The following is a 12,010-nucleotide window of genomic DNA, read 5'->3' as shown; positions in this document are numbered from 1 at the left end:
TTTGCTGACTGCAGGCTTTCCGTTACACTTGTGCGTGAGCCATGTGGACCTTGCTGCTGAACTAGAGCTCCCAGCATGCCATGTTCAGGGAGTCCATTCATTCCTAAGGGTAGAATCTAAAACTGAAGATTATGCCTCTGTAGTATAGAGATTATTGATCTGCTTTATTTCCAGTGGGAAATAGATTCTGTTATTTCTATAGCTCCATCATACGCCGTAGTGCTGTACACCAGATGTGTTCCCACACAACTTTTTCTCAAGGTTGCTTATATGGGTGGGGGGGGGGGGGGGGGTTGACTAATTCCTGTTTTCTTTAGAGAGCCAAGCAAACATACTAAAGAAAATAAAGTTTTTTTTTTTCTGCGACTGCTGTTTTGTTGAGGGTTTTTTTTATGCAGTTTTCAAAATGGTGGCAAATGTTTATAATTTTTTTAAATTGAGGCAAAAAGGCATCAAACAGTTAAATGAGGTTTGCACTCGGTTTTAAAGCATTTTTCGGATGTGGTTTTTGCCTCGCGGTAAATACGACTCCTCTTAATGCACCCAAAAAGTAGGGCAATTTTAGGGCTTTTAGCGTGGCTTATGGGGGTTTTGCCCAACCTTGGCACGCGTATGGAAGTAAACCCTGAAACGCTGTAAAACGGAGGTCACTCGCCTGTACTGGAGCTAGGGGGTAGCCTTCCTGTACATTCAGTATTTATGTAATGTGGCTGTGATAATGGCATAGTTCAAAAAATCTTTAGAAAAAAACTACTTTCCAACACTTTTTTATATTTTTCTTCCCCCACACTTTTTTTCAATGTTATTTTGGTGTAAGCTTAAAATAAGAAAGAAAATTGAACAGAACACTTACCTGGTGACCTCCTTTTCATCTTTTCAGCTCACACCCTCTGATTCTGTCATCCAAGATGGCCACACCACCACCTCTTGGACTACCTGATGCATAGTGCACATTTGGTAGTCCAAGACGCTTCCTGCTGCCCACAGAGTGGCCAGCAGTGCTCCCATGAACAGTTCAAGAGCAAGGCTGGACAACCAGGAAGTTTCTAGGACTACCAAATACACAGTGTGCATCAGGGAGTCTGAGAAGTGGTGCGGCCATCTTGGATGACAGGCAGTTTTTTCTTTTTTTTTCTTCTTGAACTGCACAGTGTACTACAGAACCAGCAAACAATGAGATTCACCAAATCTCATGCACACATTGTGTATTTTGTATGTGTGTAAATTGACCTGCCTCATGTCAGTGGTTTGTGCGATTCCGCACCTTCTGTAGACTTTTTATTTCCCCCCTCCCACCCCCCCATAGACTTGGGTTTGTTCAAATAAACAGAAAATCTGCAAAAAAAAGCGCGCACAAAAAAAACACAATAAATAGTGCAAATTTATGTGGAGTGTTTTATGCGGCTTGATGCGGATTTTTTCCATACAAATACGCAACGTGTGTTTAATTAGTTTCAAAGGATACGTTTCTAGAAATGTATTTATTTATTTTTTTTAACTCTTTTGGCAGTAGGATCTAAGGGGTCCCAAAGTTTTGTGCCAATGAGCGCAGTTATTACATAAGCGAGAGGCAAAGAGGTAATTCCCCAAGGAAAAGTGTGTATATGGGTCAAGCCCAGTGTGTCACGCTCATAAAAACAGACAGAAACCACAGGCTCGTTATAAATTAACAGATGATGAAAGAGCCGCTGATGTCATCACCTGAGAGGAACTTAATACATATGCAGACATGTCACATAGGGCCATGCACTCGGGAACTAGCCAGCTGCCGTTGCGTAGAACTTGGTCTTGATCACCATGCCCCTCGCCTCCTCCCCACGCTTTTTCTTTGGCGAAGACCCACCCAACAGATTCCGCCAGTTATACATCGAGCCAATGTTTGCTTTAAGCTGCTACTTCTGAAGTAGTAAAAACTTTTCTTTCTTTTTTTTTTTTTTTTGTGTTCTCCTCGAATCCTAAGAACTTAACGTTAGGTGAACACTATCCAAGGCGATGTGTCCTAGTTCTCTCATACAATTAAGTAAAGTGCGGTCCCTAATGGTATAGTCTTGTATAAATATGGAATACGGCTGCAATACTTTGGAGACTCGTGTAGAAACCTTGCTTGATTTCAGTTTGTAGGACAGTGTAAAATTTAGATATCCTCATCTACGAGGTGCTTAATTGAAAAGTTATTTTGGTGAAGTGAGGGATACAGAAATGGCCACTAGGGGCACTGCTTCCATGGACAGTAAATAGTGTAGTGCCTAAAGACTAGTCGTCCCGGAGATATCATTGGGTGCGTTAAAATTTGTCACCATTATTGGTCCATGACTTAGAACTTTGGAAAAAAACATGACCAGTTCTGTCTACATGTTTTACGATATTGAACGGTTAATCACCGGTTGTATTATATTGGACTTTATAGTAGAACAGCCAAATGGGCCGTTGAAAACATCCGGTACTTTGCTGTGACGTATTCAAGAGGATGATAATGTGTATGGATTTCATAGTGGTTTCTTCTTAGGATCTGTGATGCTCTGTATAGCATATAGGGGGGGGGGGGGGGGGGGGGGTGAACTTGCAGAGCTGTGTCCTCACAGAATAGTCCTTTTATTGTGGAGCACAGAGAACGTAATCAGATAAGGATGAAAGAGGCTTTATTCAAAATACAAGCAACAAGTTGTATATTTCTCAGGCTTGTCCCCTGCTGCTGCCTGCATGGCCAATCTTGGCAAGAAATTAGGCTCCATGGACTCAATAGAAAATCCTTCTTTTCTGTCAAACATGATGTATTACATATTGTGCTCCATTTGTAGTAATTGAAATTGACCACCTGTAGACCGTAGTCAGCCATGTTAGGATGTTCATATGAATCATTTTGGTCATTGGTAAATACCACCAGGACATTTGGGGTCTAGCTGGGTGGCAAAGACAAAATTTGGCCTTCCAGTTTTGAAGACATCCTTTACGTTGGTCATTAATAATTGTCCATGTCGGCCAGTGGACGATTCAAGGGACACTCCAGACTCCCGCTGAAAGGGAACCTGTCATCAACTTTATGCTGACCATACTAAAGGCAGAATAAAGTACTGACAGAAATGCTGATTTCAGCGGTGTGTCACACATCAGCTAAAAGTAAGTGGTTGCCGAGAACCAGCATCATAATCATTGCAGCCCAGGCCTTGAAAAGAGTCAAATCTACCTGAGTAGAGTCCTGGTTATTCATAATCTCCTGCTCTCTCACCCATCTGCTGATGATTGGCAGTTCTCTCCTAGAGAGAAAGGGAGACAACTAGATAGAAGACTGTCAGCCATCAGCAGGTGGGCAGGGAGAGCAAGAATTTATGAATAACCATGACTCTTAGGAAGATTTGACTCTTTTCAAGGCCTGGGCTGCAATGATTATGATGCTGGTTCTCGGCAACCACTTACTTTTAGCTGATGTGTGACACACCGGTGAATCAGCATTTCTGTCACTACTTTTATACTGCCCTCAGTGAGATCAGCATAAAGTTGATGACCGGTTCCCTTTAAGCTGACCATACACGTTAGCTAAATGCTGGTCATCCATCTAATGTGTATGGGGCACTCCCGCCTCTCATTCGATGCCGGGTGAGTTGGAAGTCCATGTCCACTTCTTTTGTTTTTGATAAGATAAGCCACCGCCTGAGGTGTCTGGCAACTGCTTACTCTACTCTACCAGTTCTGGACACATACCCTTTGGTGTGGGCCTTTACCCCCATATACACAAGAGACATTCAAAGGAGAGTGTTCTGCATGATCCTCTTGTCTGAAATCATTTGTATTAGAACATTAATGGAAAGTCAGTTTAACTCTTTGGAGGCAACTTTTGTTTATGATTGCATTTTACTAATTTTTGGCTAAAAAACAGAATTTTAATTTGCTGTTATTAAAAATATTGAGCCATTCTGTCACAAAGGGTTAACTGTTTTTCTAACTGAGTGACTGGTACTTTCACTTTATGCCCATCTCTAATAAACCTTATCTCAAAACTACTAACAGGTCATAAACACTTATTTAAGGGTACTTTCACACTTGCGGCAGAGGATTCCGGCAGGCAGTTCCGTCGCCGTCGTCCGGCAAGCCGGACGCAAACGGATGGCATTTGTCACACAGATCCGGATGTGGATCCATCTGACCAATGCATTGAAATACTGGATCCGTCTTTCCGGTGTCATCCGGAAAAACGGATCCGATATTTTTTATATTTTTTTTTACAGATTTAAAGATGTGCACGGACCGGAAGAACGGATCCTTCAATGCGGCAATTTTAATGCCTGATCCGGCACTAATACATTTCAATGGGAATTAATGCCGGATCCGGCATTCCGGCAAGTGTTCAGGATTCTTGGCCGGAGAGAAAAATACAGCATGCTGCGGTATTTCCTCCGGCTAATAAACGTTAGAGGGACTGAACTGATGCATCCTGAACGGATTGCTCTCCATTCAGAATGCATTAGGGTAAAACGGATCCATTTTTTTCCGGTATTGAGCCCCTAGGATGGAACTCAATAACGGAAAAGAAAAACTCTAGTGTGAAAGTACCCTAAGCCACATTCTTATCAGTAAGATAAGGACTGGGCTATAATGAGTGTATATAATGTCAGAGGGCAGAGATAAGGAGCCAGTCAGCTCCCCAACGGACAGAAAATCCACAGGCTACTACTACTACAGTATCTCAGCTCTGTGCACAACAAAGTATTCCATATTTTTATTAAAGACCAATTAGAAAAAAAAAAATTTAGCTCAAAAGAAGTACACCACAATAATAAAAACAAATTGCCCTCAAAGGTGTTCATTGCATTTAAAACTTGTAAGCACAGACCAAAGATTTTGGTTAGCTATGTGAGATGGTGGTGTACTGGACTGCTGAATATGAAGGTAAAGAGCTCTTGATATTGATGATGGCCTTCCACAATAATTCATTCGCATGCGATTTTTCACATGTTCTTCATATACTTCTCATTCCTCTCTCTGTGTCCATCATCATCATCATATAATACTGTACAATTATGGTCTGGATGAGGTAAAATTGTTATCTGACCACAACCAGAGGCTCCATTTACTGCAGGAAATACAGGTTTTTGACAATGGAACTGTGGGAGCGATTTATGGTGGCAACCCAAAGCTCACTCCGAAGCCTAGTGTTCTTCATCAGGCTGGTCAAAAAGTAAAGTTGTTGTGATATAGTTATTTTAACGTACTTCAGAAGTTGATCACGTCACTCCGGCGAGGTACGCCTGCCTGTTCCCTGCCTTTATTATGATTCAGATTGCAGGCTTTTATGAGAGTTCATATAATGGTTGTCATTTCTACCAGGCTTATAACTGAAATGGGTTTACCTTCAATTGAGTTAAACGAGTATTGCTTACAAGTGGTTTGACTTCCAGTACAGAGGTTTTTTTTTCTTTTCGCCCGACAGTACCAGTATATATTTTTCTTGCAAAAAAATTATGTGCTTTGTAATGAACCGATTATGGCAGAAAAATGCATACCACTTATCATTCTTAACCTTCAACCTTGAACACTTGCTAGATAATATCGTGTGCCGGGTGCTTTCACAGCTTCGCTGTGAGTTTTTGATTTTATTATATTCTCTTTTTTTTATGTCGGCATGAAATGTTTGTAATTCCTGCTATTATTGGCCTTCCTTTCTTGTTGTAAAGAAGGGTGGTAATCTGCCATTTGTTTATTTTTATCTTTCCTCTGAGTATTGTGATGTGTTTTTTGTCTTTTTTTTTTTTTTTTTTTTTAATGTGTAACTTCAATGGCCAGTTACGATTTGTTTGTATGGTGTTTGTTGCCATTCATTGCCCTGTCTAACCTTATCTGCCAATCCACCAACAAATCTGTCAAGACTTGTTTGACTAATGCGTTTGACGTTGTGCCACAATCTTCGCCTGAAATCTGCCTAATATAGGTGTATTTCAGCTTCATAAATGACCCCCATAGTTTGTCGAAAGCACGACCTCTCGTGTATGCAAACAGTACGAGAACCAACGAATATATAAACTATCATTCACACATACTGATAATCTTCAAAATCTCATCTAGACGTTGAAATCTGCAGAATGTCAATTGTCTGCGGATTTTCAGTGCATATTTCACTCTTTGCAATGCAAAGGTTGAGATCTGGGGTAAATCCACATCTAAATCCAGGACAAAATCCCTAAGTAACCGATACATATTTGGTTTTGGAAGATTTGCACAGAAAATCCACTTGACTACACTGCCATGTGCATATATCCTTATTCCTTAGCTAGGCAGGAGACCCAGTAGTTTAGAAGTTTGATGGTAGTCATAGTCGGTGTACTTGGTTCCCTCTTACACAGGCCAGTGATGGGCTGAGTGATTGTTCCCGATCGTTGCTTCATGAAAGCGGCCCACAGATAAGCCATCAAAGCCTCCATTGTCTGGAGGCTCCTCTGTCAGTGGTTCCAGTGTCTCTGACTAGCATAGTCTCCGGCCTTCGAGCATCAAAAATCTGTCGTACCTCAGTATAATTCAGTAAGATCTGTCAGAACTGAAATCACTCTGATTTGGATATCTGTCTGTGATGGCTCTGTTGAAGATTAGGACATGACTGTAGTGTGAACAGAGCTTGTTGTAATTCTTTGTGCCATATGGTTGTGGAAAAAGCTGAACTGTAATCCCGTTTTTTGTTTTTCCATCCAGTAATAAGTCTGATGCTGAAGGAAGCACACAAAAGAAAAAAGCTGTTAAAGTTAAGCCTGAAGGTGTCGAAGCTTCAGATTTGGACAATACTACTGCTACTACAACTACTACTGTTACTACTACTACTACTTCTCCTCCTCCTCCTGCTCCTCCTCCTCCTTCTTCACCACCACCACCACCAGAGGAAGATGACGACTCTGGCGTACAGGTAATGAGATGTTGTAAGTTGCCGATATGAACGTGTAAAAATGGTCAGTGAGCTTTACCCCACCCCACCCCACTTCTGCCTCAGTATATTAATGTCTGTTTATACAAAGATTTGTTTCAAAAATGGCAAAGGTCTTTCCAGTGAGAAATCTATTTTATTGTAGCTGGGTTTGCATTGATCTCAGTATGGCTTCATTCCCTCCTGAGTCTGAAGCTCCATTAGGAACCTCCATTGCGAATCCTATCAAAACTGGACAAAATAGCACCGCATGTCGGGCTCCTTGACGTTAACCTAACAGACCCCACCATAGTCAGTAGGGTTCTTTGGGCGTTATTGGTCTCAATTATGGTCCAGCACTTCTGCTATTTTCATTCTGCTCCAACAAAGCGGGACAGAAATCGGTACCAATGATGTGAGCTAAGCCTAAGATGTTATATGGTTAGAATTGCATGCAGTGGGCAGAGTTTTTGACCCTCACAACCTATTACTGTATCTTAGAAACAGAAGTTTTGTAATTGTACAGATATGGATGATTGCCATTCTGATTCCTGATTGTTATTGCTGAATTATCTGAGTGTCCATGCCCAGCAGTGATGTGATGACAATCAACAGGTGGTATATATAGTGCAGGTACAGTGCTATATGTATATATAAAACTTTATGCAGATTAGCTCATTCCAGCCATACCAGAGACACCAGTCTGTAGACACTACTGTCTCGAGGGTTTTGCCCTTCATCGGTACAGAGCAGGGTACTGGTTGGCTGGATGAGATGCCTTTGATGGAGCTCAGTGGGGGGTAACTGTTTCTCATTGAAGAGACACAGTTGTATGGAGACTTATTTTTTAGCCAATGCTCCATGGGAAAATGTAGGTAAATTAACTCCTGCCAGTGGTCTCTTATTTAGCTGGCTTGAGTTAATTTTGATACTTGTTTTTCTTTGTAACCTTAAGAGAATTTGTAATAAACTTGCTTTTTTTATTTTATTTTGTAACTTTCAGAAACGACGCTCCAGCAGGCAGGTTAAAAGGAAACGCTACACAGAAGATCTGGAGTTTAGGATTTCTGATGATGAGCCCGATGATGATCTCACTGGGAGATATTCTCCATCGAATACATCACAATCTGAGCAGCAGGTTAGGATTTTTGGATTCTTGATCATGCTGAAAGGATTACATTTAATTTTATGTTAAGTTGGTGTCCTAACGCTGCACTTGCAAATTTAAAATGGTGTTTTTCATTTAAAACTCAGCCATAGTGATTGTTGATATTCCATGTATTTCTTATTTTGTATGCTTGGACGTGGCACTATTGGCACGCACTAGTCTTCAATACCCACAATGGTATAGATAATGGAAGACCATTTGTAACGGACCGTTTCAGCAGACAAGGGGTTAAAATCTGTTTAGGCGATAAGCCCCTTTCTGAGAGACAGGCACAGCTACTGCAGGATACACCAAACTCCCGAACTGGATACAAAATAGCACTCCAAACTGGAACCTCACGAATAGCTGCTAGCAGACGAACAGGGATCTTACACTTCTGGCAATCGGTCTTCTAACAGCATACAGTGAATCCCTCCAATAACGAGACAAGGATTCGTGTTGAGGGTCAAGCAGTGGTCTGACTGTACTTCAAGTACAGCCTCTTTTATTCATAAACCACAAACATAGTACTGCCCACAGGGGTTTGAAATACAGCCAATCAATATGTTACACACATACAATGTAAGTACACGCCCCTAGGGCAGCACTGTAGGATACACAGAGACAATACATCCCCACAATGCATCATGGTTTCCTCCTCTCTGTCCCGGAGACAACCGAGGCGTAATCCAATTATCTCTCAAGACAAAGAGAAGTCACCAATACACATGTGAGGACAACAGAACAGACATCACCATTTTAAACACACAATGGGACAATGGCACAATAGAAACACACCCAGCATTTCCTCCCAAGCTGACAAGTTACACTTATTATAAATTGTTACAACTTTGTGAGTTTACATTGGCCATACATATATCTAACATCAATTTAAACAGTATAACTTTGGGACAAACCTATCCAAAATTCACTTGAATCGGTTCAGGGGTTTAAAAGTTAGTATATGGCCCATAATCCTGGGGCAAGAGGCCAGCAGCCAGTCCTCTCCAAAACCCAGTGGCGAGGTCGGTTTCGCCACACCATTCTTTGCATAAGTATATTTATATGCATTGCTCCTCCATTGCTTGACCCTGCCCATAATCCCATCTCATGTCCATATTCCCATACCAATGGTCTTCTTTTCCAAACAAAGCATTGGTTCCCTCCAAAGGAATATGTTCTTTTACAATGTATTTATATTTGTATTTATATTTGCTGAAATGTGTAATATGGACCTAAAATGTGTACCAATGACCAAAAGTCTGTTAGACCCCTCTGGTAGAGGTGTATCTCTAACAGGAGCAAAGGTTCAGACATTAAAATCCATGATGCCATATCCCTCTCTTAGGCTACTTTCACACTGGCGTTTTGGTTTCCATTTGTGAGATCTGTTCAGGGCTCTCACAAGCGGTCCAAAACAGATCAGTTTTGCCCTTAATGCATTCTGAATAGTTAAGGATCCGCTCAGAATACATCAATTTGGCTCCGTTCTCCTCCATTCCGCTCTGGAGGCGGACACCAAAACGCTGCTTGCACGTTTTAGTGTTCGTCTGCCGAAACCTGAGCCAAACGTATCCGTCCTGACAAACAATGTAAGTCAATGGGGACGGATCCGTTTTCACTGACACAATATGGCACGATAAAAAACTGATCCATCCCACATTGACTTTCAATGGTGTTCAAGACGGATCCGTTTTGGCTATGTTAAAGATAATCTAAACGGATCTGTTCTGAACGGATGAATGCAATTGTATTATCTGAACGGATGCGTTTGTGCAGATCCATCACGGATCCGCACCAAACATGAGTGTGAAAGTAGCCTTAGGGTACTTTCACACTTGCGGCAGGACGGATCCGACCGGCTGTTCACCCTGTCGGATCCGTCCTTCCGCTATTTCGCCGTGCCGCCGGACCACCGCTCCGTCCCCATTGACTATAATGGGGGCGGAGCTCCAGCGCAGCACAGTAGTGCACGGCGAAAGGCCGCCGGACTAAAAGGCCTGCATGTCCGACTTTTTAGTCCGGCGGCCTCTCACCGCGAACTGCCGTACTGCGCCGGAGCTCTGCCCCCGTCCCCATTATAGTCAATGGGGACAGAGCAGTGGCACGGCGAAATGGCGGAAGGATGGATCCGACAGGGTGAACAGCCTGTCGGATCCGTCCTGCCGCAAGTGTGAAAGTAGCCTTACCTGACATCTATCGCCAGGGCAAAGACTGATTAGTGTTGAGCAAACTTCTGTTTTCAAGTTCTGCATACAAGGTTCAGGTCATCTAAGAATTCCATTATGGATTCCGCTATCATGGACCATAACTGATGGTCCATTGTAGCGTAATCCATAAAGGAATTCTTGGATAACCCGAACCTTGTACGCCGAACTTGAAAACAGAAGTTTGCTCATCCCTATTGAAGATCCCTATAAACGAAAGACTCTTCAGTGATTCCAACTAAAATCAATGGGTTGAGCCTACTTTTATCTTATGTTCATGGCAAGCTTTAGATGTTAGGCATATAGCACCTCACCTTTTGGTAGGTAGTAGTAGTGTATGTACAGAATCTGAGAGCTCCTTCATGCTCCTATCTTGAAAGCATGCTCGTTCTAAAGAGCATGTATCTGCTTCAGCAGAAGCTTAAGAAATCTCAGATAATCAAAGTGTCTTTTGAACCATCACAAGCCATTACCATCCTTCCATTCCTGATGTAACGGTGCCCCGAAGATTGAGTCAGCAGAAAATTGCCTGATGTATTTTACAACCAGGACTGTTGGACTTTACTAACCAGCCAAGTGCTGCTTGCCGTCTCGTTCATGACTCTATTTTCCTAATGGTCAAAAAATATTATCATTAACATAAGTGCCATTCTGTCATCAGTCTCCGGTAAGGTTGGATACATGTTGGCATTCTTGTCAATCATGTGACCATTTTTTTTCACCCATATTGCCGACTGATTTGGACATTAGAACTGATATGGCTTGTGGAGTCCATTTGTCACCATTGTCCATTTTTTTTATTTTTTGTTTTTAGAGGTCTTAGTGAAAGGTGCTAAAACTGACCCTGGGCTATCTGAGCATTTTTTTTAAGGGTGTTTTTTTCTGTCAGTTTCAGATGCATGTTTTTTGAGTCAAAGGCAGAAATTGATTCAAAAGCAATGGGAAATGTAAAAGAAGGACTAAGACTAGTTTAACTTTAAAGCAATTTAGCAGACTGTTCCTATGTCTGAGTTCTCCAGATCCGGTATAGCAGGATACTGCCGTTCACCGCCCGTGCCCATTGACTATAATGGGAACTGGTGGGGGATCCGGCTACTCCCGAGAATTCATTAAAAAAATGTGATGGTGTTTTTGCAAAGAAATGCTGTCTGTGAAACCAGCTTAAAAGTTGATTGAGATCTGCCTGCAGTTATCACTTGCATCTGGACTACACCTCAGACTTCAGAACAGGCCGTAATTTACAGTGTGAATGACTAAAGCCCTTAAATACCTAAAATTAGGGTCATCACTGAAGAAACTGTCTCTTGTGGTGACCTGTCGAAGGTTGATATGAAGATGTCTTGATTTTTATCATTGAAAGTGACTTCACTTGTCACCAGGTGCCATTGACTAAGGCTTCTCAGACCACCTGTTGGGGTCTGCTGCTGGCTTTCATTCCTGGTAACTGGATCCAGGGCTGAGTCTTCATGAGCAGCCAACATTGGGATTTATGTATCTCAGCCGTCATCTGGTTTGCTTTTATATGGCAGTATTTTTCTGTAGGGAGTGTCTTCTGTTCCCAATAACTTGGAATATTGCATTTTTCTCTTGTCTTAGGAGTCTCTGGATGCTGAAGGACCTGTTGTCGAGAAAATAATGAGCAGTCGTGTGGCAAAGAAACAGGTATGTCAGTCCCGAATTTTCACTGATGAGCTACCATTTTGATCCTAGTTTCACGGGTATAAAAATAACCTTTGTCTTGGTGAATAAGCAGATAAGTGAACAAAAAAATCC

General features: G+C 41.9%; 1 protein-coding gene across 3 annotated transcripts in view; it reads left to right on the top strand.

Moving 5' to 3' along the window:
* CHD7 (chromodomain helicase DNA binding protein 7) overlaps positions 1 to 12,010 on the top strand; it is a 123,579-nt gene that overhangs the window by 63,708 nt on the left and 47,861 nt on the right. For all 3 annotated transcript variants that reach the window (XM_040431353.1, XM_040431352.1, XM_040431351.1), the window contains 3 exons: positions 6,679 to 6,886; positions 7,887 to 8,021; positions 11,834 to 11,899. In XM_040431353.1, coding sequence (XP_040287287.1) covers positions 6,679 to 6,886; positions 7,887 to 8,021; positions 11,834 to 11,899 — 409 coding nt within the window. The remainder of the gene's footprint in view (positions 1 to 6,678; positions 6,887 to 7,886; positions 8,022 to 11,833; positions 11,900 to 12,010) is intronic.

The sequence above is a fragment of the Bufo bufo genome, chromosome 5 (assembly GCF_905171765.1).
Source record: "Bufo bufo chromosome 5, aBufBuf1.1, whole genome shotgun sequence".
NCBI lineage: Eukaryota > Metazoa > Chordata > Amphibia > Anura > Bufonidae > Bufo > Bufo bufo.
This window is presented reverse-complemented; position numbering and strand designations above follow the sequence as displayed.